The following is a 27,405-nucleotide window of genomic DNA, read 5'->3' as shown; positions in this document are numbered from 1 at the left end:
CTGCTCAGAGCGACGCTGGTAAAACGTTAAAGGGTTAATAGAGGAGCCATGTTGGGACGACTTCCTGGAGGCGGAGCTTCAGGAAGAGCAGGAGCTTCTTAAAGAGACAGAGGCCCAATTTAAATCAATAGTATCTTTATAACAAATGAAGGTTGTTAGTCTATCATAGAGCAAGTCTTCAGTCAGAGGTCTTTTCTGATTTGTTGCAAGTCTGACTGCTACTGGAGATTCTTCCCCACAAAATCACCATCTTTGACTCTTTGAAGAAACTTGGATGATATTAATTATATTAGTTTATGAATTTAATCACTTAACATATGAACTTGAGGTTTCAGTTGCAAAAACATTTAAAACACCTCAGAAATGAACAGTTTTATATTTTAATACAAAACGAATTAAAAGCAGAGATTTCCTGTGGCAATATAATTATACATATGATTATATTATGTATCATGTAATTATAGAGAGCGACTCGGAGCCTTTGTGTGACGTTTGGCGGCGGCTACATGGACTTCCTGTTGCTGTGCTTCATGGTGATGAGCAGAGCTGCACCAGCGTCAGTCAGAGGCTGCAGGAGGAAAATTCGGGTCAGACAGAAACAGAACCGACATTCAGCGAAATCCGAAAGAACAACGAGTTACCTCAGAGTAGGACAGAAGAGCGCTCCTCTGAAAAACACAGGAAAAGATTCAAAAACGTTTTCCGTTTGTGATTTTTACCACGTGAAAGAACTCACCCTGGTTAGAGTGTGAATGTTGCAGTTTATGGGCTCCATGGTTCTGACCCAGTCCTGGTACATCTGCTGGTCCTCTGCTCTCTGGTTCTGCTCCCTGAAAGCATTTAACAGAACCACTGCAACAGAAACCCACTCAGGCCTCAGCAAAATTATGTTATTCAATTTATTTAGTCATTTATGTATATATAAATAGAATAGTTAAAAATATGAATAAAAATCCCATTAAGAAAATAAATTAAAATAAATTAAATAAATTTTAATAAATTAAATTTTTTTAATTATTTAATTATTAAATTAATAATTAAATAATTAAAAAAATTTAATAATTAAAAATTAAATTTTAATAAATTAATAAATTAAAATAAATTAAAATAAATAAATTAATAAATTAAATAATATTTGAATTTGATGGTGAATTATATATATATAAATATATATATACTATAAATGTTATCACTTATACGTGTCAATTAATAAGCAATTTTCCCCTGGGAATCAATCAGGTCTATTCTAATCTAAAAAGTAGCCGACCAAGAAACGACTCGAATAAAAAAGTATTTGGTAAATGTAAATTATCAATCATTTAATATTTAAAAATTACATAATCAGACAGACCAAAGTATAAACTTAACCCTCCTGTTATGTTGCGGGTCAAATTGACCCGTTTCAAAGTATAAAAATATTTTAAAAATAGTTGCAAGTATTTTTATTGCATGAAACTTTTTCTATTTGTCTTAATAGGTGAACTCTACATATAAATTGAACATTTATTCATTTTACACATTTGCAGCCCCCCCTGCGTCTATTTGTCACATCAATACTGTTCCGGGTCAATTTGACCCGGAACAGTATGTGTGTCTCAAATTCAATTATAAAGGTCACCCTTTGAAAAAAAAAAAGAAATGTAATATAAAACAATTTACCAAAGATCACTTTCCAGGAAATTATAGTTTTTTTGTGTCTAGGTTTTTTTCAGTGGACATAAAAAATGTAAATCCCATTTTTTATGTCCAAATGAATAATTGAGTAAGTTGTCGTCATTAATCCTTAATTTCTGAGAAATAAAAAACATAATTGCACAAATTTTGATTGAGATGTTTAGTATTAGAGTTAATAATCAGATAAAAAAATGTTTTGGAGGAATTTTTTGGTTCCTGACACTATAGCATGATAAAACTCTCCCCGGGTCAAATTGACCCACGAACATTATTGCTGTACCTCAGAAACGAACATAACAGGAGGGTTAAGTAGAAATGTTGGTATTTTAAAGACCAAAATGACAGTAAATCATTTAAGTAACAAAAAGTAACAAAATCAGGCAAAAGAAATTTTTTCAGTTTCTTTCAAAATAAAACTTGTGAAACTTTAACAGAATCTGCAGCTGTGAGTCTGAGTCTGAGTAGAGATACTTCAGGATAAAACATAAAGAACAGCGTAATAAAAACACATTTCTTCCTCATGTAAATGTAACTACCGGCCCCGTGAAGTGGGCGCCGGGCGCCATCACGGCGCGTCGCTGCTACTCACATGGCTCGCTCGATGAGCCGCTGCTGCTCTGCTCCCTCCTTCCTGGCGTCCAGGAAGCGGCCTCTGACGGCCAGAGCGGCGCTGGCCTGCAGCGAGTTGAGCTGAACGATGGCGAGGGAGAGGGAGGACAGGGCCGCCGAGCTGAGGAAGACGAGGAGGAGGAAGAGGAGGATCACAGCGTTTCACAGCAAACACACTCCAGCCTCTTTGCTTCTGACGGCGGAGCGTTGACCTTCAGCTCCGGCTGAGCGCTTCATTCACGCCGCAGCTCAACGTTAGCATGAATGGAGAATCGCTCCGGAGCCGAGCAGGAAGCGCCCGTTTCCTAGCAACAGAGCGCAGCTCCACATGCAACAAACCGCAGCTCGATTTTCAGAATGAAGGCAGAATAACGACAGAGTAAAGGGAAAACAATTAAAGATGGAATTACAAGAAAAATGTTGTAATTATATGAGAATAAACTTCAAATAATATTTCAATAAAGTCGTTGAACTACGAGAATAAAGTAATATTTTCAGAATAAAGTTGTAATTTTATGTCAGCATTCTCAAAATGTCTCTTTTTAAAAAACATTTTCTCAGCGTGTCGCCAGCAGTCCGTCGTATCGACGCTCACCTGTCGTCGGTCACCTCTCTCTCTGCAGTGAACACCCGGAGCAGAGCCCGACCGTTCCTCCGGTACCGGACCTGCAGCTGCACGGCGACATGGCCGCCAGAAGCCGGAGACGCCACTGCAGCACCAACAGGAGCACAAACAGGTTAGAATTTTCAAAGAATACGGCTGAACCAATAATTAATAATAATTATTGTTATTAATCTGATCTCCTGGGGTTCAGCAGATCAGGGGTAGCCCCGCCCACAGCCCGCTCCCCTGCTAGCCCCGCCCCTCTGCTAGGCCCGCCCACAGGCCACTCCCCTACTAGCCCCGCCCACAACCCGCTCCCCTGCTAGCCCCGCCCACAACCCGCTCCCCTACTAGCCCCGCCCACAACCCGCTCCCTTGCTAGCCCCGCCCACAGCCCGCTCCCCTGCTAGCCCCGCCCACAACCCGCTCCCCTGCTAGCCCCGCCCACAGCCCTCTCCTCTGCTAGCCCCGCCCCCTGTTAGCCCCGCCCACAGTCCGCTCCCCTGCTAGCCCCGCCCACAGTTAAATTGATTTTGTTGTGACGGTGCAGAAACCAGGAAATAATAAAATAAACATTTAACTAATTTGCATTTTAACAGTTTAATGAAATATTTACTAAATTGTTTTCTAAATTTATTATTCCAAACATTTAACATTTCTTTCATGGTACATTTAATTCATGATGTATTTATTTATTTATGTCCTCTTTAGGCCTCCATACCTTCGTGTCGTCAGGCAGGTAACTCAGTAACCAGTGAAATTAAACTAACCTTTCCATAAACTGCGCTTCATCCTGTCTGACATTTGACTGATTCCCTGCAGTTTTTGCCTGAACTTTGACCTCGTTCTAGGGCAGCAGAGTCAGATGGACAGATGAAACACCTCCTCTGCAGCCGAGTGGCATTAATCACAGGGTCCACTTTCTTACTTCTCCTTTGGAAGCTGCTGCCTCCTCTACATGAACGAACCTCGTCTGTCGCCTCTCAGCGCTGTTGCCACGGGTTTCAACGTGAGAATTAAAGTGTTATTTTGCTGGCAACAACAGAAATGTTCCACATCTTGAAGTCTTCTGGCAGCTCACGCCTCTACGCGTTCGCAGTTCAGCTTCAGCTGCAGCTCAAAGTGAATGAAAGCTTTTTTTTTCTCACCCTCTGTGTGTTCATGAGCTCCAAACTGCATGGTGACCTCAGTGTCAGTGTTCACATTCCCCACCTCTCTGGTCCCTTTGTGTCCCACCTCCCTCTCTCCTTTCAGCCGCCTGCAGCAAACAGAACATGAGTCAGTGCCGTGGGCTTTATTATTACTGCAATTTGAAGGTTTTGAAATCTTTTCCGATGACAGGGATCCATGAATCATGTTGTGTGCTCTGTGGTTATTACAGCTCTTACAGAGATTTGGGCACCAGGAGCGTTACGGCGCAGTGTGTAGCTACGGTCCTGTTTTCAATGATCTCTTCAAACTCTGAGTGCAGCTGGTTGGGACTGGCTATTACCACCTGGAGACGAGACAAACGGACACAATGAGTCAGGCTCTCAGCCTTCAACGTGAAAACCTAAATAGTTTCAGTGAAACTATTTAAGCTTCATTGTCTGAATTTGTTGGAATTTGTGAATTAGCTAGTCCATAATTAGCTATAATGCTGTCGGACAGCAGCATGTTGAGCACCAGTAATGTAAACGGCACAATGTAAGCTAACCTAGCTACAATGCTATCAACAGCATGCAGAGCATCACCGACTTATTCAACAAGCTAAAATGCTGATTATACCTAGAATGCCATGATTAGCGTTTGGTTTATCTCTACTAGCATGTAGCCGTCCAACAACATACTTCATGGAAACAGCGACGTGTAAGATAAAATTTGCTAAAACGCTAAGGCTAGCTAACATACTGTCAATGAGGTCACACAGTTTCTTACTTTCCCTCCAGTTCGATCCGCCAGTCTTCCCAGTTCATCCAGCCGGCAGTCCGTTCCTTCTATGGACAGCACGGACACGGTGACCCTGAGGGAGCAACGATAATCCATCAGCCACTGCAGGTGTCACTGGTACCAACCGGCCATGAGACACCAGGTCCATGCCTACTGGCTGTTTCTGAGGAAACCAGGGGACAAAATGTCTTTTTCTACCATATCAAACGTAAATGACTGGAGTTTACTTAAAGCTACTTGTAAAATCGAGCCTTCAGACAGATAGCAGGCAGATGTGGCAGGATTTAAACTGGAACATACCAATCTAATATGGTGAAAAGCTCAAAATGTCTACTTTACATTATCCTGTCACTATAATTACATTGATTTTGGACTTTTGGTTTTTGAAATTGTAAAAGAAAAACTAATTAAACTAGTAATTAATCTGTGCATTAGAAAATTCAACTTCAGCTGCAGGTGTGGTGGACGGGTCAAATTTGGTCCTGGGTTTGAATCCTGCCTGGTTGCATGTTCCTCCAGTGAATGATTGTCTTGATTTGCGTTAAGAGATCATTATTAGATATTGATTTCTCAGGCAGCGTCACCGACCCCTGGGCGGCGGCGAACTCCCCCAGGTTCTGGTAGAAGATGGTGGATGACAGCAGAGCGCGAGCGTCGTTGTCCTCGTCTTCCAGATTCCCTAGTTTTGCGTTGGCTTTTCCATCTGTACAGATAATCACCTTCAAGATCAGCAGGAATAACAAATCAATATTTTATACTTAGAGAAAAATAAACAGCACTGAGATAAATCTGACAATATTTGTTTCTGTTTTGAGACATTGAGATGAGATTCCAGGGAGACGAGCTTCATATGTAAAAAACACAAATAATGTCTCCTTTTTTAATGTTTTTATTTTATTATTTTATAGAAAGTCATGCCATAAACAAAAACAAAAACAACCTTTCTACTCAGAAATGCACTCATTCATTACATTTAGCTGAACACAGCAACAGCTTTAGACAGAAAATCTCATTTATTTCTGTTGCTGGAAATGAACTAAAAACATTTTAAACACAAGTGAGATCAAAAATAATTATTTACTGTAAACATTAAGATAGATGTCATACTAATGTTTCGTTTAATTAAAAATATTCATTATTTAATTTATTTTTGTGGAGGTAAAGCAGAAATAAAATCACAATATTATTGATTTATGCATTTTTAATTGGAGGAAAAAACAACTTTTACCATTTAGATTTTATTTCCTGGTGTGAAAAGTTTGTTTTTTTACTGGTTTATGGTGTCTGTTAATGGAATTAGAGGCCAGAAAATCATTTTGTTTTGTCTGCGGTTTTACAGCAGGAGGGACTGGTGCGCTTCACAACATAGATTACATCATCAGAAATGAACATCAAGCGAAAATCTCAAAAACCAGCCAGGAAATTCAAGTTTGGACACAAATTGGTTCCTGAATTTGTCCAACATAACATAAAGCCAAAGTGGCTTAAGGACACAGCGTCCATGTTTCGCTTTGAAACTAAATCTGAGCTCAGACTGCAAACCCGACCCGTTGAAACCAAAATATCAGCAAACTGTGAGGAACCGGTGAACGAAACCAAGTCACGCCGTTTAAAAGGCAAATTCATTAACGTCTGAATATGAAGAAAGTTGGAATCATTCTGGTATTTAGCAAACAGAAACAGTTGTCAGGTAAATGACTTAAACAGGAAGTGACCCGCCTCACCTTTGACCCCGGCAGCCTGGAGGCCATTGAAACAGCGACCAGAGCAGCTGGACCCAGAGCCGTTTCTCCATTTGCTGATAATCTAAAGACAGAATAAAAACCAAAAGACATAAACATGGATGCCCGCCTGCTGTAAACGACCCTGCAGCTGGTGCTCACCCTGAAATGTGTCTCTCTAAGTAATCTTTGGTCTGTGACAGTGGAAGCGGCACGGGCAGAGCGGCCGCAGCGCCCATCAGGAAGTGCTGGTCGTTCAGCTCGGCGCCGCTGAGATGATGCAGCTGGAAGCTGCTGCATTCGTACACGGTGACCTGAAGAGACCGAAGGGAGACGAACAACACGGGGCGTCGATTTAAAGTCACACAGACAAAACCAGCAAAACAATCCGACTTATTTAGCCTTTAGCAACATAAAAAGACAGTTAGCTAGCCAGGTATTAAGCTCCATGCTAATGTGTTAGCTCGAAACTAATTATTTAGTTTACTAACTAATAAATATTTAACTGGCTAATTAAAAAGTGAGATAGTAAATATTCAGCTTCCTAATTAAATATATAGTTTGTATCCCAATTAACAATTATATTTATCTAATTAATACTAATTAGCCAAATATTTAGTTGGCTAATTTAATAAATTGTTTGTTGCTAAATATTTAGCCTTCTAATTAATATTTTACAACTAAATATATAGCTCTAAACTAAATATTTCGCTTGAACGTGTCACATTTATAAATGTATGAATAAGATGTTAAACATGTAACTTTGCAAAATGAACTCTAAAAAAACATCACATTTTTTTTGTTAATTTTTGACTATAAATGTACAACTGGCACTGAGTAAAGTAAATGTTGTCAGTCATAATATGTGATTCATCCATCCACACTATTAAGATAAAAGTACCTGGAAGTTGAAAGTGATGAGTCCAACTCGGACCTCGGGCCGCCGGTCGCTCAGCTCCCGAACACACTGCAGCACAGCTTCTTGGACAAACTGCAGAAATTCACAATGAAACCAGTTTGTAACTTTTCTGGATTTTTTTGTTGTTGTCGGAAACTAGAAGACAACTCACCTCGAGTCTGGTTCTGTGGATGTTCTGGCCCGGTTCCGACACCTTAAATAAAGCAGAGACGCTGTTTATTTCTGAAAGCGGCAGAGAGCGAAGTGGCAGAGAGTGAAGCGGCAGAGAGCGAAGCGAAGCGGCAGAGAGCGAAGCGGCAGAGAGCGACGCGGCGCTCCGGGTTTCCCACCGTGGAGGTGATGCTCATGGAGCCGGACGCGTCGATGCAGAACAGCAGCAGCGAGTCGGCGGTGGACTGTGGCTGATCTCCAGGGGTCAGCAGAAACAAATCATCTTTCTGCACACTTACAGGACCTCTGGGCGGTCTAGTTAAATCCTCACGCTGACAAAAGTAGCACACATTAACCTGCAGGGAAAACAGGAAGGTCCATTCAATCTGATTCCACAAATACTGTCTCCATGTATTTATAGGCCACACTGCAAATATTACCAAATATTTTGGTCTAGATTCTGCTGCAAATATCTTAGAAACTTTTCCTCCAGACCCAGCAGCTTGTTTTAGATGAACCAATTGATGGAACACATTCTTCTACACATTACGAAGTTATTTACTAACAACAAGCTGATATATCTGGCTGAGAAATTACCTGTAAGTTAGTTTTATTGTCTTATTTCAATATATTTGCATTTGAAACTACCAAAAAGACTTGGTAAGATTTTGTGTTTTTGCAGTGTGGAGTGTTCAAGGTCATTTATGGAGTTAGCTTTTGCATTTTGGCAGCATTGAAATGATTTTAGTCAAAAATATTGCAGAGAAAATGTGTCACAATTTGCACAGAAAGATATAAATAACATCCTTAACCAATTTACGGAGTTTATCTGCAAAAGGTTAATTTGTAGGTTATTTGATGTGGATACCTGGTTTTTGGCCTGGCTGTCCAGAACCGACCCACACTCTGAGCACATTATGGGATTCCCAGGACTGGGAACCTCTGGGAAAAACAGGGAACATCATCAGAGAAAAAAAACCAGCCCAGATGAGAAACGCTGATAAAACTGACCAACCTCTTTCCTCTGACAGCAACTTCCCTAAACTGATGAGAACAATGTTGGGATTTCCAGGCAGAGGGCCCTTATCTGTTCCAGAAGACAGGAAAAACATTAGTGAAGGGTCGGTTCGAGAACGTTCTTCGAAGTGAACGACGGGAGCAGATCAGCATTGTCAGATCTGTCATTAGCACGTGCTTTAATCAGCAACATTTTCATGACGTGGATCGTCACAAACTTTGTTATTAACAGCCGTAAGACATCCTGACTTAGCGGTTAGCTAGTCAGGCATCAATACGGGACGTTTATTGTATTTGACTGCAGCTAAAGCTAACCCTGCTTTAAATACACGTTGAAACCACGACAATGCACGTATATCCATCTAGATATCATTAAAAACGGTGTACTGACTTATTTTTTGTCAAACTTTGTCGCGTAGCTCCTCCAAATATCGCGGAACTCTTAATGCGCATGCGCACGCATGCGTATTCACTGCATGTGTGCTATTCTGATTGCGCGTGCCGATCTGACAAAACACCGGCTGTCTGAAAGAGTCGAAATTCCCATCAGTAAAAAACACGCATGGGAATCTGCACCTCCTGTCCTTTAACACCTGGACCGTCCAGGCTGGACGTTTTCATACCTTTACCTGCAGGCGGCGGAGGTTTGGATGAGGGAGGCGGCGGCGTCTGAGGCGGAGCGGCAGGTGAGGATAAAACCATCATGTACTCTGGGCTTGGAGGCATAAATGAAGGTCTTGGAGGAAGCGGTGGAGCTAATGTTTGGAACCCATAAGTATCAGTTTGCAGTTTGTTTTTTTTACATTAAAAGTGCAAAAATGCAGATTTTCAAACGTTTCTTACCGGATCCAAGCGCGGCGGCTCTATCAGGAGGAAGCTGCGCCTCTGCGCCTCGGCCTTCCGGTAATGTGTAGGAGTAAAGGCCCTCCGTCGTCTCCATGTTTGGACCGGATTCATGTTTGGTGTTGACGTACCAAAGCGACTGATTGCTGGAGGTTTGAGGCGGTTCGGGTTGTTTGTAGGAATCAGGATTGATAAATGGCGGCAGCAGGGCTGTGCGAAAAAACAAAGGAAGAGCTTTACAGGAATAATTCAGGACAAAATATAGATTTAATCCATGTTACATTAAACACAGTTATGCTCAGATTAGCAGTGGTGGAAACACTTTCACTAATTCACCAATCTGGAAGCTGTTTGTTTAGCGCTCCAGAGTTTCTGCTAGCTTTGAAAACGTTTAGCACACGTAGCTTCATCTAAATTAATTTTTACAGATAAAATCCAAAAGTCCTAATAATAGAGAACATTTTTAGTTTAGTGCTTCAGTATTTCTGCTAACATAAACATTTTTTAATGCTCTTAGTTCCTCCTGAAATCATTTCTTTAGCACCAATAGCAAGGCTAACTGTTGTTTGGTTTCAGTGTTCCTCTTAACTGTGAAATGTTTCCTGGACTTGGCTTCCCCTGAAATAACGTTCCCAGATACATTTTTACAGTGCGTAAATGTTAATAGCGGAACAAATTTTTCATTTAGTGCTTCAGAGTTTCTGCCAACTTTCAAAATTCTTGGCGCACTTAGATTCTCCTGAAAGTTTCACGGATGAATGATAAAGTGTTATAGTGGAGCTAGCTTTTCACTTAGCATTTGAAAACAGTTAGCGCACTTTACTTCCTTTAAATGACATTTTCCAGATAAATTCTGAAGCGCTAATTTTCCTGGCTGTTTCTAAACTTTCAGTTGCATAAAGTTCAACATTTGTGTTGAAGTTTCTGTTATCGACTGTTAGTCTTTCAACTAGTGAGTCATTTATATTCAAATTTCTGTGGTGCAGCTAATGTTTGGAACCCATAAGGATCAGTTTGTTTGCACTTTTTTTTACATTAAAAGTGCAAAAATGCAGATTTTCAAACGTTTCTTACCGGATCCAAGCGCGGCTCCTCTATCGGGAGGAAGCTGCGCCTCTGCGCCTCGGCCTTCCGGTAATGTGTAGGAGTAAAGGCCCTCCGTCGTCTCCATGCTTGGACCGGATTCATGTTTGGTGTTGACGTACCAAAGCGACTGATTGCTGGAGGTTTGAGGCGGTTCGGGTTGTTTGTAGGAATCAGGTTTGATAAATGGCGGCAGCAGGGCTGTGCGAAAAAACACAGGAAGAGCTTTACAGGAATAATTCAGGGCAAAAATATAGATTTAATCCATGTTTTAACCCTTCTAGACTGGACATGTCGGCGCCGACACCTCTAAATTTGCAGTATCGTAATTCCGCCACACGTAGCGCTATCTGAAAAATTCCAACGGTTTCTGAAAGGGGAGACGTTGCATTTCCAGCAAGTATCGGGTTAATACGGAAACTTCGCAGCTGCAGAGAGCGTAATTAATCGGGGGGTCACTCGTTTAATATACTGTATATTGCGAAAATAACTTGCTGGATATTGAAAGTTCCGGTTGTTATGGATACATGGGTAAGTATATCATCTCACAGGATATTTAAAGAACTACTTACAATTAAAATAAGGAAGATTTATAAAGGCAGACGCTCAAAAATCCGGCTCAACAGGGTTTTAAACACAGTTATGCTCAGATTAGCAGTGGTGGAAACACTTTCACTAATTCACCAATCTGGAAGCTGTTTGTTTAGCGCTCCAGAGTTTCTGCTAGCTTTGAAAACGTTTAGCACACGTAGCTTCGTAAATGGATACGATGACGTCCGTACCGATCTTTCTGGAAGGCGCCGCTGGAGAAGCCGATCCTGCGGGAGGAGAATCCGCCTCTGGTCTTCGCTGAAGTTCTGGATGGTTGAAGAAGAGAGAAACGGGTTTGGAGGATCCGACTTCCTGGTTTCTCTCCTGCTGTCCAGAGGTTTTCTGAGACGAAGCTTTAGCAGACAGCGGCGCTTTGACCTTAGGGTCGGCAGGCTGGGTGGGGGGCGGAGGAGGAGGAGTACGAGGACGAGGACGAAGGGCTTTAACCGGAGGAAGGAGTGCTGGAAAAGAAACATTTAAAATATTCCCATTGTTTTTTTACAACAGAAACTAAAAGGAGAACAAACTTCCATTTTCTAAAACCCCCAAAACCTAAAAAGACGACCCAGAACCGTTAAATCTGCTTTTTTCCAGTACAGCTGTAAATCTGACGCACAGGCAACATCTGCAAAAACACAAAATCTTACCAAGTATTTTTGGTCATTTCTAGTGCAAATATTTTAGTACACTTGAAATAAGACAAAACCAACTTAAAGTAACTTTTCAGCAAGAAGTAAGAGTTGGTTTTACGTCAGTAATTTCTTATTTTAAAAAAGTATTTGCTCCACTGGGAGATTATTTCACTTCTAGCAACATTTTACATATTAGAAAAGGTTGTTAACTTAATTAAATCAAGGGCTTAGAATAACCACATAAAAAAACAAGTTAAATCCACTTATTTACATCCTACCGGACTATAAACACGCAGATATTTACACTAAAATCAACCAGATGATCAAACCCACCTCCACTCTGGAACATACTGACTACCTGCCACTACTTCACACAACCCCACACATAACAAAGAAACGGAAACAAATCCTTATAAATAAAATGCTCACATCGACGCATTAGGCCCGTTGTAGATGGAAACAAAAAGGAATGAATTTCTGTCAAAGAATCTCAGAAATCAAATATTTTATAGAAAAAAACGTGGAAATTTTCTGAGCTTGTAAAGTGAAAAAATGTTGACTTTTAGAAATATCCAGAGTTTTAAAATAATTTTTTTTTTAAACTTGAAGCTCAGGAATAGAGACGTTTGTTCTAGAAATGTTCAGAGATTAATCTGAAAATCTCTTATTCCTTTCTTGGACATTTACAGATGTTTTGAGGTCAGAAAACCTAAAGATTCATCTAAAAATTTCTGATTATTTTTTCCTAATATACAAATCTTTTCAGCTCAGATAATTTTCTAGTTTTTTCTAGAAACTTTTTGAGATTAATCTCAAAATGTCAGCGTTTTTGACATAAACTTACAAATGTTTTTCCATTTAAAATGGCCCTAATAAACGGTTATAAATACTAGATGCTCAGTGTTTGGATGACCTTTGACCTGGTGACTCAGCAGGCACCTGACTGTAGCTGTTTGTTACTCATCTCTTTCTTACCAACCAGTTTCGAGAAGCTCAAGGAAAATCCAGAAACGCCAAGTTTAGTTTCCCTCCAGTAAAACCCCTCCAGGCTTTGTTCTCTACAGGTTCAGGTGAGGTTAAAGGTCACGGGTTGTGTAGCTGTGAGTGATGAGAGCAGAGCTGAGCTACCTGAGCGTTTGGCTGCGTTGCCGCCGGATTGTTGGACTTCCCTCCGGCTCAGCGACGGCGGCACGTAAACAAACCCGCAGGCGAACTCCATCGGCTTTCACACAAACACACAGAACAAGTCAGAACCATCCCGATTCGGAGCCGAAACCCCGACCAGAACCGCTCCATGCAGAACCTGGAAGCTGTGAAAAGCAAATACTCACAGAGCCAGAGGCTTTGGGTCGATCTGAACAGGGAACCAGCAGCAGGAAGTCTGTCTGCTGCTCAGACATCTTGTCCAACAGGTTTCTCTAAACGACTCGGATCTTTATCTCAACCTGAAACTGGACGGGAACGAACCGAGTTAAGCCTTCAGGACTCGACACAAAACAAAAGAGTCAAAGATTCAGCGGATAAACGGAGATTCAAATGTTTTACATTTCCTAGAAAACTTGTGAAACTTTCCATGTTTTTCCTAGAAAAGTTCTGAGACGTGAAAATTTGCGAGTTTTTTCTTGGGAAGTTATTTCTGTTTATGGCAAAAAATGGACTCCTGCTTTTTTATCTACAATGTAAATATAATAATGTCTTGTTTTACTTTTATTCCCTCTTCATTATTACACCCATTCATCGTAAATGCTGCCTCATGTCTTCTGATTTTAGTGGATATTTGTGTCTCTTTGCGTTTTCTGCAGCAGTTTCCGACCTGCTGCTCGTTTCGTTTAGTCAGCCAAACAAACTTAGTGGAAACTTTTCCATTTCTTTCTCGCTACACCTGAAGAATAAAGCAGCTGATTAATTTGACTGGCAGCCAGGCAGAAAAATGAAGGACTTCAAATAATATTTGTACTTAAATTTTATGATTGACAAATAGATTAGTGTTTATAATAAAAAATGTTGAAAAATGGTAAAAAATAAAATCTGGTCGACAGAAAAAACCTTTGAATCTGTTAATCCCAACATGAAACACTGACAAAAAAATGATGCTCAATGTTTTTGTTTAACTTTATTTTACAGATTCTCATTAAAAGCCACATACCATCAAGCAAAAGGATGCTTTTATTGTGAAATGTAACTCATTAAATATGTCATTTGTGTTCCCAGAAGGTAAACATTCACATTGCATGCAGAATGTTGTAAACAGTCAGCAGTGAGATATAATAACTCATTTATGGTGGAAGAAAATAAATATTTTTCTTTACAAACATGCAGAAACAGATTCATACGGAAACACATCCAGACCAAACATCACTCCAAATTTAAATTAAAGGGACAGTACTATGTGTTTCCCAGGCAAACAGAGGCCACCTTAGAGCACAATTAATACATTGTGTTACTTTCAGTTGTTAAAAAATGTTACATATATAAAATGTGACTTCAAAGAAATTTGACTTCCTGATTTAACGCCTTGAAATTGGGCCTCTGTCTCTTTAAAAACTCCTGCTCTTTCTGAAGCTCCGCCTCCAGAAAGTCATCCCAACATGGCTCCCTTGTAACGTTTTTACCAACGTCGCAGTTCCACCAAGTGTTTGCTAATTGCTGCTGGCTAGTCTGAAGGAGCTGAGTGGGGGAGGAGCTGCGCCTTGGAGGCGGGGCTAGGTCCACACAGGCATTTTATCAGTTGAATGGTTGCCATGGAGATTAAATGATTTCTCAAACACCAAAGCAACACTCCAGGATTGTTTTTGATGAGGGAAAAACATTAAAACATGATGGAAAGTAAAAAATATACTACTGCCCCTTTAACCTGCATAATAAGTTAGAATTTGAAGGTTTTAAAAGTCAGAATCAGCTGGTTGTGGACATGAACATCTTCCATCAGAAATATTAATAATGTGTCGCTTTCAGAGGCATTAAGAAAACAAACATTTTGTGGGTAAAAACGTCGTCACTCGGCGACTTCGACGTAGTTAGCGGGGTAGAACCCCTCCCTCCCGCCGCTCAGCACCCCCCGACACCAGCCCTGGTCGTCCTCCTCCTCCACCTTCAGGAACGTCTCACCTGCAGAACAGCAGCAGGAATGTTTCAAAGCTCCTCCAAACAGAGAAAACACGAGATTTTTAAAACGTTTAATTCAGACCGGCGACGACGCGTTTGAGTTTATGGAATAAACGGTGAGATAAAACTTTCTGAATTTCTTTCTGCGATTAGAATAAATTTGAGTGTCACTTCATTATATTCAGATTTGAGCTGATGTTTTGTTTTTGCTGATTTGAAATCCATCCATCCATTTTCTTGCACCCTTTTTCCCTCAGTGGGGTCAGGAGGTGCTGGTTCCTCTCCAGCCAACGTTCCAGGCGAGAGGTGGGGTCACCTGGACAGGTCACCTGGACAGGTCACCAGTCTGTCGCAGGGCAACACAGAGACACACAACCATGCACACACACACTCACACCTAGGGACAATTTGGAGAGGCCAGTTAACCTGACAGTCATGTTTCTGGACTGTGGGAGGAAACCGGAGAAAACCCACCATGCACAGGGAGAACATGGAGACTCCATGCAGAAAGACCGGGGCTGGGAATCGAACCCAGAACCTTCTTGCTGCAAGGCAACAGCTCTTGATTTGAAATCGTCTGATTATAAATTTCTGCTTCTTTTTCTCCTTTCAGTCGCGATTTCTGTTAGTTACATGAACTGTTTATATTTATTATGAATGAAAGAAATGAAATGTATATAAAACACATTTTATAATTCAGACACCTGCTGATTCTGTGGATAATCAGGTTAATTGTGGTTAATTGATTCAACTAATTTAGTAAGAGATTAATCATTATCTGGACTATAAAAACTTTTTAGTCTGCAGAAATTGGGCAAAAACTGTTAAAAAATATGAACATTTTGCATTTAAGATTTTAAAAATCCTTCATATTTGACTCAACTGGCAGTTTTAGCTTCACTCAGTTCAAATTTGATGAAAAGAATCTCTTGAGCACCTGTTACTGATTATTAATCAGTTAATCAATAAGCAGATTGTTAGTGATGTCCAGCAGAAACACCTGAAATTTTCATGCTTTTATTTGCTACAAACAAACATTCACTAAATGAACACTTACTGACTTTTAGGTAATAACATTAAGTTTCTTATTAAAAATGACTGGTAGCATTTTTCTATTTGAATTTTTTATGTATTCTTAATACTGTATAAAAATCACTTACATGGTTAAATGAAAAATGAGCATTTTTTAAAATCTAATACATTTTATTCTAATTAATCGTTAGAAAAAAAGTTAAATTGTAGAAATCAGTCCAGAGGCTGCAGGTGGCTCCACTTTCTGGACACCAGTGAGTAAATAAAACTTCATTAAAACAGAAAATGCTTCCATAAAACAAGCCGCTCTGCACTGTCCACTAATTCAGCTTCAAAGGTCGACTTCAACTCAGGAGTGACATCACTTCCTGTGGTCGTTTCTCACCTGCTCTGAAGGACAGCTCGTCCGCCTCCTCTCCCACGTAGTCGTACAGCGCTCTGACCTTCACGCCGCCAATCATCACGCTGCAGCCGGAAGTACAGGCATCAAGAAATAACCCCACGCTGAGGGAAACGTGTGAAAAGTGGATTTTGGTGACTTACGGACGACTTTCTTTGCCTTTCTGGTTTCTCCGTTTCCTCTTCAGCTTTTTCACAGGCGGGACCCATTCCTGGAAAAATGACCGAATGCAAAAAGATTCAGCAAGATAATTCATTCGCAAATATGAAAACATGTCTTCCATGGTTAGTGGCTCTCCTTCACAAGTCTCTGAAACTGAAATAAACATTTCCAAAGTTCACCTTTGACCTCTTAACTCTGGAATCCTGAACATGAACAGGACTTGATTCCAGTTTTTAGCTAAAATCACAATCCCACCAAAAAAATCCAAAAGTAAATCAATAAAAGTTTTCAGGTTTTTGTTTTTAATGTTCTTTTCCCCCCTGATGGTCCAGTCGACCCGGTTCTACTGGACCCAGAACATCTGCTCCACCTCCAGCTGCTCTGAGTCAAACCAACCTGTTCCCCTCCTGGCCTGTGGGGGCGCTGCACCAAGAACCACTGAAGGAAATGACACAAAAACCTCCGAAGACGCTGAGAGCAACTTCCTTCTTCACCAGATGGAAACAAGATGGAGGATTTTAGCGGTTGGAGGATTTCTCTTTAGGCTAAAGACCAGGAGCCATTTCTGCTGCTAGCGCTAGGCTAGCATGTTAGCTTTGGTTGGATTTACCCAGAATGCAATGTGCTGCGGTTGGAGGATTTCTCTTTAGGCTAAAGACCAGGAGCCATTTCTGCTGCTAGCGCTAGGCTAGCATGTTAGCTTTGGTTGGATATACCCAGAATGCCCTGCACTGTAGTCCACTTCCTGTTTGTGGAGCGGTCTCTGGTCCATTTGGTGTTCACATTCAAACCGAACCAGAGTTCACTTCCTCAGAAGCGATACTGAGGTCTGGAGGACCAGAGGTCAGAGGTCGGTTAGCGTTTACACCTCACCAACCAGACCGACTTTATAGGCTAACGGACCAGAGTCGGGTCAAAGCGGACCGGACTCCTCTCCTTTCATCGGCCGGTACCTGGATCTTGGGCCAGTCGGTCGGCATGCCGGGTCCCTGGTTGCTCCTCCACCATTTGAGGTCGTCCTGCTCATCGATGGACATCAGGGTCTGATGCAGCTCGCTGTAAACCGCCTTCACGCTGAAGAAGAAGAAGAAGAAGACAAGATGGAGACTCATCGTGCTGCAGACGAGGCGTTCCCACAGGAAAACGTCTCACCTCTCGTTGTTGGTGATGTCCAGGTGTCTGTGGATGGAGAGGAAGACCTGCTTCAGGAAGCTGATCCTCTTCCTCTCCTCCTCCTGCGACTCCTCAAAAATGGCCTCCATCTCCTCCATGTAGCGAGGCGTGTATGACGTCACTTCCTCTAGAGCTTTCTCATATCGCTCTCTGACCTTTTCAGAGAAAAAAACCCTTATAACCAACCACAGACCTTCTAACGATGGATTTAATCATCTATGCAACACTGAACTCAGTAACAGTAACAAACCTCCACAGAAACCAAGTTAGTGCTTCATAACCAGTTAACCCAGGAAAATTAGTTTAGGGGAAATCAAGCATTTGCTAAACTAGAACGGTGCATCAGGGTCAATATACCTAGAAAAAACAAAGTACATTTTAACTTAAATTTTTTGGGGGGAAAACTGAAATTTTGAGATTAATTTCAGAAAAATTTCAATAAAAATTCTTAAATTTCTGAATTTAAAAATTAAAAATTGATAGAAAATACTCCAGTTTTGAGGATAATTAAAAAATAATTCTAGAGGGGTGCTGCGGTGGCGCAGGGGTTAAGCACAACCCACACAGAAAGGCCGTAGTTTGTCACAGGTTCGATTCCCAGCCTGGCGACCTTTGACCCAGGTCTTCTGTCATTACCCACTTTGTCAGTTCACTATCAGCTAACAGCCAGCAGATCCAATTAAACCTTAAAAAGAATTGTAGATAATATTTGGAAATGTAAGCATTTGAAAGGAAATGTTAAGTTTTGAGGTAAATATTACATTTTAAGGTAAAAATTTAAATTAAGAAAATATATATATTAGAAATTTTTTTGTTTCAAAAGACAAAAAATTGCTAGGAAAAAAATCGGAAATTTTGAGGTCACAGAAGTTCAAGAAAAAAACGTAGAAATTTTTTTAGTTCAAAAAGTCGCAAATTTTCAACTTTTCAAGTTTTTTATTTTATTCCAATTTTTTCTAGAAAGTTTCTGACATAAATCTAAACGTGTGTTTTCTGGTGTTCATCATTTTTTCCGTGTGTAATGGCCTGTGATGTCACTTCCTGCAGAGTTTGTCATGCGTCTCTCTGACCTCAGGAAGAAAACAGGCCTTTGTGATCAGCAGGAGACGTTGCAGCCATGGATTTAATCTCGCAGCGTTCCCCTGCCGGTCTCCATCAACACTGAGCTCAGGAACAATAACAAAGGGAAACGCCGCAGGCCGAAACTTCAAGCTCAGGCTTTCCCAGGAGATTAAATGCGGCCGCATGCAGCTGCGACGCTTCATGTTTTCAATCAGGGACGCTGAAAGTAAACCGGTTGTGTTGACGTCTCACTCTCTCTCGCTCCTCGGCGGCTCTCTCCTTGGCCTCGGCCATCTTCAGCTTCTTCTCCTCGCTCAGTGCCGGGTTGTCGTTCGCCTGCTTCTCCTTCTCCAGCGCCGCCTGCTCCTTCTGGCACGCCTTGTGGTACGCCAGCCGGACCTTCTCCAGCTGCGCAGCGACAACAAACAGAGCCGCATTCAGGCCTCTGATGGGAAAAGCTGAACGTTGGATCAGTTCTGACAGCAGGAAGCTGGAAAACGTGATAACTGTTTGATGAAAGAGTTTATTTTCAGGCTATAAATCAAGATTTTACTTTACCTTCAGGCTCAAAAGTTACAATAAAAGATCAAACTCAAAATACAATAAATAAAATATATATTTTCTCTCTGTCTGAAGTTAAATCAGGCCAAACTTTTCTAGTTTTGAGTCACTCAGAATGGCTAAAATAATCTCTATTTGTTAAAAGTCAGAAACTTGTCAGTTTGTTTTGTTTTATTTCAACTGTACTAAGATATTTGCACTAGAATCGAGACTAAAATTACTTGGTGATATGTTGTGTTTTTGCAGTGTGATGTGTTCAAGGTAATTGATGCTGTCAGTTTTTCCATTTTGGCAACACTGAGATGATTTTAGTCAAAACTATTGTTGACAAGTTACTTATAACTTAGTTTTTTCATGTGTACTCCAGTAGACCAGCAGTTTGGTAACAGTTAGTGTTTTTCCAGCGTTGTCTGTGGGTTTGGGAAAATGTTAAGGAACTGATCAATTTCAAGCCCTGGACCTTGGTGAGCTTCTTGGACCAGGGCTTCTGCGCTCGTGAGAAACTGGTTTTGTTGTCGTGGCTCTCCTTGAAGCCACAGAAGAGCTTTTTGGGGAACGTCTCCTTCTGCCAGGTCTTCACCCGCTCTCCTTCCTCTGCGACCAGCGACTGCGAGATGGAGGAGTGGAGGGCCGCCAGGCGCTCGGTGGAGGCGAAGAAGCACTGCCAGGCCCTCATCAGGGAGCCGTACACGGGCCCTGCGCAGCAAACATAGCAGAGAGTGAGCAGCGCCTCCTGGAGGTGAGTCACGGTCAGAGGAGAGTCCGTTTATGGATCCGATTTCCTCTGGGAAAATCTCTCATGAAAGTCTGAAGAAAAGGATTAAAGCAGAACAACGAAAGGGGAGAAAAACTGAATTTCCTTTAGTTTCTGCCACATTTAACAGCGAAACCAACTGAAGCTACTTCATATCCACGTCCTGGAGGTCGGCAACACAAGCTAAAAAGCTAGCTGCGCTAACCGGAAGCACCAAACATAAACTTTATTCTGCTAAACCTAAAGAGCAACAAAAACAAGGTAGGTAGTAGAAGCTAATGCTAAAGAGCAACAATAACAATATTTAGTTGAAGCTAATGTTGAGCTACAACGACACAATATTTGGTTGAAGCTAATGCTAAAGAGCAACAACACAATATTTAGTTGAAGCTAATGTTGAGCTACAACGACACAATATTTGGTTGAAGCTAATGCTAAAGAGCAACAACACAATATTTAGTTGAAGCTAATGCTAAAGAGCAAAAACAACAATATTTAGTTGAAGCTAATGCTAAAGAGCAACAACACAATATTTGGTTGAAGCTAATGCTAAAGAGCAACAATAACAATATTTAGTTGAAGCTAATGCTAAAGAGCAACAACACAATATTTGGTTGAAGCTAATGCTAAAGAGCAACAATAACAATATTTAGTTGAAGCTAATGCTAAAGAGCAACAACACAATATTTGGTTGAAGCTAATGCTAAAGAGCAACAATAACAATATTTAGTTGAAGCTAATGCTAAAGAGCAACAACACAATATTTGGTTGAAGCTAATGCTAAAGAGCAACAATAACAATATTTAGTTGAAGCTAATGCTAAAGAGCAACAACAAATCTATTTAGTGGAAGCTAATGTAAAAATGTAGCTGTGTAAATCTAAACTATCTGCTTGGTTTATCAATAATTCACCTAATAGCAATATTCTCCGACATCTTGAGAGACGTCTGCTGAATTAACTATTTGTCCCGCAGTCATTTTGAAAATATAAATAAATGTTTCTAGAGGTCATCAGAGGTCAACCTAATCTACTCAGCTACTTTGTGCTGCAATTTTTTTGTTTGTGCTGCTTTTGTTTTGAAGAAACTTTTTTACTAATATCTCTAAAATGACCGGCACAAATGAAAACGTTTGCTGCAGCAGTGCTGCTGAGGTTGGGGAAGAAGCCGTGAGGCGTTTGACTCACGGGAATCCATGATGGCCTTCCACCTGCTGCTCCACTGGCTCAGCTGCTGCGCGTACAGCTTCTCCACCGTGGCTCGCTCCAGGAAGCAGGCCGTGATGTCGTTACAGGCCTGGAAGGACTGGTCCGTCCTCTGCACCGTGCGCCCGTAGTTCCCAGGCTGGGTGGAAACGGAAGCAGCGCAGAGATTCGCTTTACGAGTCGGAATTGAGAACCGATCAGAAACTGATCAATGATATTGCTGAATAATCGTCACCATCCAGAAGCTCTGCCTCTTGGGATCCTCCAGCGGTTCCTTTGGTTGGCTCGCCATTTCTAGGAACAAAGTAAACCTCTGTTAATGTCGGGGGTGTCCAACACGAGGCCCGGGGGCCGACTGTGGCCCCGTAACTGCAATTCAATAATGATCCAAATTTGTCCCGTCTGTCAGAGCTGCAGATGCAAAGTTTGATAAAGTTTATTTGAAGAGCCGAGTTTCAGACTGACAACATGAAGGAGACTTTATAAATGTTTGATTACTTCAGAGTTTCATTTGCTAAATAATGAAACTTTTAATGCAAAGTTGCATTAAAAGTTTCATTATTTACTGGATGTCACTTCATAACAAACATTTATAAAGTGTCCATGTTGTTAAGTCAGTCTTATGCTGACACCTTTAAATAAAATGTTAAAACTTTTATTTTTAATCAGGGTAAAATTATCACCAACATCATTTTCTTACAATAATAAAATAATTTTTATAACCAAGTGTTTATAATCAGTAGAACATGTTTATCCAGAGACTTTTACTGAAAATCTGCAGCTAAATCAGCTTTAATTTCATTTATTAAACTGAGTTAAATGCAGTAAGTGTTTGGAAAGAAATTCTGCTTATAGGTGAAAATAAATTTGAACCCAAAGGGATTTGAAAACAAGATGTTTTTCTTTTAATATAGCAAACGTGCAAAATTGTTCTCATGTTTTGTATCTACGATGAATATCAACTCTTTCCTATAAAAAACAAAATGACTATTGACTATTTAATTGGTTTGATTTGAGTGTTTTGGGGGTTTTTTAGAGACAGAAAGTTGAACTTTAGTCTCTTTTAGAAAAGAAGAGCAGAAACTTTCATCCTGAACGGTGAGAGCGTGGTGACCGTTGTGTCAGCCGTCTGCAGGCGTCCGGGTCCAGATGGGATCAGATTTACTGTAGGAGCCATTTATTCTTTCTTGGGTTTATCGCCACCAGGGGGCGTATTTATTTTGAGTTCTGAGTGTCTGATGGGGGATAGGTTATTTAAGGTCAACCATGATTCTGTTCAGGTGTGGTTGATTTTGGATGTATGTCGAATTTATGTGTATCTAAATGGAAACGGTGAGACAATGGACATTTGTACTGGCAATAAATGACTTTATTTATGTCAAACGAAAAGATCGGCATCCTGAATCTTAATTGAGCGCACGTAAAACCAACGCCTTTCAACAACGACCACCAGTAGCCTAAAATATAGGATTTTAGCCGCTACATTTACTTTTCCGTCACTTTAAAATTGACTTTAATTTTCCCCTCGTCACTTTAAATGCAACAATATGAACTTGGAGTTCCTCATATTTAATATTTGTTCTTGTTTTTGTTGTGACTGTGAGGAAACAGTCATTTTTTCTCTGCAGGTGAAGTTGCAGTTTAATGCATTCAGTCTCTTCTTCTCTGACCGTTTCAGTCAAACAGCTGAAATAACAGCACAGATTTTCACAGCCGACGTGTTTAAACGATCAGGATTCCTCAGGAGAGGAACACAAAGAGCCGAGAGGCAGGACATAAAATACAGCGTTTCATATCAAAGCTGCTCCGTTTTCCTTCCCACAGCTAAAACGGGATATGAGAGCAGCTTTTATGGCCACAGTAAAGAACAGCTAAACATACACAGACTGGACACCTGACTGCCAACAGGTGGCGCTGTACAGATGGCAGCATGGACACAGTTCACCTTAAAACACAAACAGATCCAGTAATCTGGTTCATTCAGAAGAAAAACACAAACTGGATTCTGTGGCTGCAATTCGTCTCAAGTGAACAGCTTCAAATCTCTTACTTTTTAAAAAAAGGAAGTTGACATTAAATACGTTGATCACAGATCTTAAATTTTGTCTTAATTTTTTTCTCGCTAGGCTTTTCTGTCAGGCAAACGTTTGAGTCGCACACAGACAGCTAAATGTTTGAGGCTACCACTAACTCACTGCTAACATTGCTAACTAGCTAGCTTTTTGTGTCTCACAGCTTAGTGGAAATTCATCTCCAGCTGAATGGACATTACATACAAGTCATAATTTTTATTCAACATGCCTTAAAGAGTCTTAAATTTGAGTTGGTGAAATATTCACAACTTTAATTCTCACTTTACTACGACTTTATTCTGCAGGGTGCTAGCTAACTAGCTAACTAGCTAGCTTAATTTCTATGCGTCATGGCGTTTTATATCAGTTGATATCCATAATTATTTATTAGTTTTTTTGTTTTAAATATCTGAAATACTTCCAGACTGGTGGAGTGACCATTCCTGCTTTGTCCAGTTTTCTCAACTTTTTGTTTTTTAATTATTTTTAGCAGTTTTGAGGCTTAAACTGGAAACTGCTGTGCCAGTTACTCAGGTCGTTGCTAGGCAACCGCAGTTGGGGGGGGGGGGGGGGGGGAACAGCATGTTGTTGCTAGGCAACCAGACAGTGAGAGCGTTGGTTGATTCCACCAACCTGGCCTGGGAAGGTGGCAGGAAGAAATGCTGGTCCTGAGCTCCAAAAGTTGGAAATTTGAAAAAAAAAAAATAAAAATCAAATTTTCAGATTAAATGTTTTAGAATAAACATGAAAATGTTCTGAGTTTCAAATGTCGAAAATGTTCAACTTCTAACACTCTAGAAAGTTTCTTTTCTAGAAAATTCGATCAGCTAAAGTCTTTCCTCTGCCTACATCTCCCAGAATGCTGTGCAATTCTGGTTTGGAGTTCAGTGAAATTATTGAATATTTGATGATATGTATTATCTATTGATATTGATCACGCCTCAATAGAGACATATATTGTTATTGGTTTATTGTCCAGGCCTAATTATGGATAAAAGTGCTAATTTATCGCCTGTTGGCTACATAAAGTTTGTACGTTTCTGTAAATATGGCTGAAAAATGGATCACAATATCAGTATCACAGTGTTTCGTATCAATCAATAGATAATTAGCCTATTGATTAGTTTTTAGTGGAATCTTACATTTCCTTCATAGTGGTTAAAAAGTCTTAAATGTGAGTTGAAACCTGCAGAAACAACTTTTTTTTTCCCATAATGTATGTTTTCTTGTTGCCAGATCATAAAACTCAAACAATAAAAATAAACTGAGAAACTGAACAGCAGTGAAGAATCCAAACTGCAGCTGTGTGCAGGTCCAGCCGGTGAGTCAGTCCAAAGCTGATTTTCCATGACCGCTTTGATCCGGCAGCCATATTTACTGTAAAACAGGAACCCCCAGCCCCCCCCCGCCCCCCCTCAGCCCCCGCCTGGCGGAGGGGGGCGGCGGCGCTGGAATCCAGCGGGTCGGGATCGGCCTGCAGGAACAGAACAGCTGCTCCAGCATTTCTTCCTCCAGCCTTCCCAAAATAAACGGCAGGGAAAGGTCACAGTTCTGTCCGCTCTGACCAACACAAGGCCCGGCCCGGCCCCGGCGGCTCCGGGCCCCGGCGGCTCCGGCCCCGGCGGCCCCGGCCCGGCCGTCTGCAGCCGCCACCGATCCGCCTCTCAAGACATAACAGAACCGCTGCTCAGGTCGGCACAACCCAAACCTGAAAGTGGAAGAGTGGGAACAGAGACGCAGGCCGAAACATGCAGGGGACGTTCAGGCCTATTTCTGTCTGTGACGCATCGCTGAGACGTGGAAACCAGCAGATACGAAAATAAGGGAGAAGATTTCTGCCAACACCTGAAATCTATAGATTAATCTATGTTTTTTAGAAAAAACTTGGAAATTCCTGAGCTCCAAAAGTTGGAAATTTGCAAGGAAAAAAAATCTGAAATTTTCAGATTAAACTCAGAAATGTTTTAGAATAAACTTGAAAATGTTCTGAGTTTCAAATGTTGAAAATGTTCAACTTCTAACACTAGAAAATGAGATTATTCTCAACATTTCAGAGTTTTCTGGCTGAGATTTACTCCTTTTCTCTATCAACGGTGGCGCCGTTCGGCTGACAGTCGCCTCATCGAAGACCTTCCACCTCATCTTGCTTCCATCAACAATCATCCTTCAGTTTTCCTCCGAGTTGAAACAACATCACCTCTCAGTTCCAGAGAAAATCACTCACAAGCCGAGTCGGGAAAAGCAGTGACAGCTGAGCAGTCATGCCTGGAAGCAACCATCACTTACATGTCTCCCTGAATCACCAGTGATTACTCAAGTGACCACTTGTTTCTGTAGTTCAAGAGCTGCTCCATGTCTGCCTCCCCCTCCTCGCCACCGCGCCGCTTAAAGTCACACACACCCCGGCTGCCGACCCGGAGCCGGGCGAGAGACGGTGAACGGGAAGAAACGCTCATTTGGCTGGGAATCACTTACACACCACGCAGAGCACATACTTTCTCTGACATTTTCTAGGAAAAATGATTTTGAGTTTGAAAAAAGAAAAAAAAACACATTTGCTAGAAGAAACTCAGAAATTTTCCAGACAAAAATGGGACATTTCTGAGGTCCAAAGGTCAAAAATTGGCTAGAAAAAAAAATCAGAAATTTTTAGATTAATCTCAGAAATTTTCTATTAAAAACTTGTTTTAAAAGTAAAACTATTCAACTTTTGAAATTCTAAAATGTTCAACTTTTTCTCTAGAAAATTTTGGAGCTTAATCTCAAACTTTCTTAGTTTTTTGGCGGAAATGAACTCCTCCTTTCCTTTTCCTAATACTGGGTCGAACTCATCTCACCTGCTGCCGTCTGTCAGCTGCAGCTCTGCTCCAAACATCAACCCGTCGGGTTTTTCCTCATGTCCGGTCTGACCTGCTGCTACGGCTCGCCGTCAGGTTGTCCAGCTCTTCTCACTCCGTTTCATCAGAAACAACAGCTGGAAGACGACCCCCCATGCCCCCCATGTCCCCCCGTCCCCCTGTCCCTCCCTCTGTCCCTCTCAATATGGTGCTAATGAGATGCCAGGCTTTTATTTTGACATGATCATGTCAGGGAGGCTCACGGTCATATGACCTTATTAGCACACATGTGTGAGGGGTTCCCATGCAGATCGACTCCAGTGTGACCTAAAGAGTGCGGTGTGTTGCTAACGCTACATCCACATGTCATCTTTCAGATGCAAACGTCAAAACGTTTACAGTTGAGGTTTTTAACACCTGATGGTCCGGTAGGCCCGGTTCTACTGGAACCAGAACATCTGCTCCTCCTCCAGCTGCTCTGAGTCAAACCAACCTGTTCCCCTCCTGGCCTGTGGGGGCGCTGCATCAAGAACCACTGAAGGAAACGACACAAAAACCTCTGAAGACACTGAGAGCAACTTCCTTCTTGGAAACAAGATGGAGGCGTCAGATTTTAGCGGTTGGAGGATTTCTCTTTAGTCTTGCATTTACCCAGAATGCCTTGCACTGTAGTCCATCTCCTGCTTTTGGAGCGGTCTCTGGTCCACTTGGCGTTCGCATATGATTTCAAACCGAACCAGAGGTCGCATTTTTTAATTTTATTACACATTCAGACATTGCCAAATGATCTGAACTTTTTTGACAGACGGAGTGGAGTTGGAGTAAAGTGACTGGCATTACCAGGGCCGTTTTCATTACTTTATTCCTAAATATTCAATTTAAACTTAAAAGTATTACGAATTCTATATCTGAACTGTTGGTTGTTAAACCTTCAGGTCAAATGAGATCAAATCTTGTTAGAATCCAATTCTTATTCAATTTGAGTTTATTAAGCAATTCCAAGCCAAACTGATTAAGAATCAAATACTTTCAGCCAGAAGAACATTTCTCCTCAGGTCTGAGTGCTCGTAATGATTCGGAGTCACTGTTTGTCATCAGCAGAGGAAAAGTTTCTGCAAGAAGAGAAATATCTGACAGTCCTCACTAAACATGCACTGGAAGGAAAAGTGATTAGTTGTTACTCAAAGGCAGGTCCACAAATACCTCAGGAAGAGACACTGGAAAGAACAAAAGAATGAGCACCAGGTGGGAAGAGGGGAGGATATCCTGTC

The 27,405-nt window shown here is 41.2% G+C and overlaps 1 protein-coding gene, 1 long non-coding RNA gene and 1 pseudogene across 6 annotated transcripts; 1 reads left to right on the top strand and 2 right to left on the bottom strand.

Moving 5' to 3' along the window:
* Positions 1 to 364: 364 nt before the first annotated feature.
* Positions 365 to 13,233, bottom strand: LOC103481150 (circularly permutated Ras protein 1-like). 4 transcript variants are annotated; one of them, XM_081601097.1, is made up of 22 exons: positions 13,104 to 13,233; positions 12,901 to 12,994; positions 11,332 to 11,601; positions 10,541 to 10,750; positions 9,467 to 9,676; positions 9,247 to 9,378; positions 8,622 to 8,693; positions 8,475 to 8,548; positions 7,786 to 7,962; positions 7,608 to 7,649; positions 7,439 to 7,528; positions 6,700 to 6,851; positions 6,541 to 6,622; positions 5,405 to 5,535; positions 4,805 to 4,889; positions 4,276 to 4,382; positions 4,036 to 4,145; positions 2,879 to 2,993; positions 2,264 to 2,404; positions 737 to 830; positions 642 to 668; positions 365 to 568 (listed from the first exon to the last, which is right to left on the bottom strand). In XM_081601097.1, exons 1-22 carry the CDS (start codon positions 13,170 to 13,172, stop codon positions 503 to 505), a joined length of 2,550 nt encoding a protein of 849 aa, XP_081457223.1. In that variant the 5' UTR covers positions 13,173 to 13,233; the 3' UTR covers positions 365 to 502. The 4 variants fall into 4 exon arrangements, with proteins under 4 accessions (XP_081457223.1, XP_081457224.1, XP_081457226.1 ...); XM_081601098.1 differs by having other exon boundaries at positions 9,253 to 9,378; XM_081601100.1 differs by lacking the exon at positions 9,467 to 9,676.
* Positions 2,911 to 5,612, top strand: LOC145549202 (uncharacterized). Its single transcript, XR_014085178.1, has 3 exons — positions 2,911 to 3,020; positions 3,599 to 3,626; positions 3,739 to 5,612. It is a non-coding gene; the product is annotated as an uncharacterized LOC145549202 (long non-coding RNA).
* A 637-nt stretch (positions 13,234 to 13,870) lies between the features above and the next one.
* On the bottom strand, positions 13,871 to 25,576 carry LOC103481055 (protein kinase C and casein kinase substrate in neurons protein 3-like; annotated as a pseudogene). Its single transcript, XR_014085177.1, has 10 exons — positions 25,522 to 25,576; positions 21,461 to 21,519; positions 21,208 to 21,364; positions 19,728 to 19,963; positions 18,959 to 19,114; positions 17,624 to 17,799; positions 17,425 to 17,545; positions 16,453 to 16,520; positions 16,295 to 16,374; positions 13,871 to 14,880 (listed from the first exon to the last, which is right to left on the bottom strand). The product of XR_014085177.1 is annotated as a protein kinase C and casein kinase substrate in neurons protein 3-like (transcript).
* Positions 25,577 to 27,405: the final 1,829 nt, after the last annotated feature.

This window comes from Poecilia reticulata, chromosome 19 (genome assembly GCF_904066995.2).
Source record: "Poecilia reticulata chromosome 19, P_reticulata-male-v2, whole genome shotgun sequence".
NCBI lineage: Eukaryota > Metazoa > Chordata > Actinopteri > Cyprinodontiformes > Poeciliidae > Poecilia > Poecilia reticulata.
This window is presented reverse-complemented; position numbering and strand designations above follow the sequence as displayed.

Excerpts from the sequence above, each read along its gene's own strand:
- LOC103481150 (XM_081601097.1), bottom strand. The coding sequence starts at position 13,172 with ATGTCTGAGCAGCAGACAGACTTCCTGCTGCTGGTTCCCTGTTCAGAT. Across the intron at positions 10,751-11,331 it reads GGCGCCTTCCAGAAAGATCG|CCCTGCTGCCGCCATTTATC; the intron begins GTACGGACGTCA and ends TTTTTCGCACAG. Across the intron at positions 2,994-4,035 it reads AGCTCATGAACACACAGAGG|TGGCGTCTCCGGCTTCTGGC; the intron begins GTGAGAAAAAAA and ends TTGGTGCTGCAG.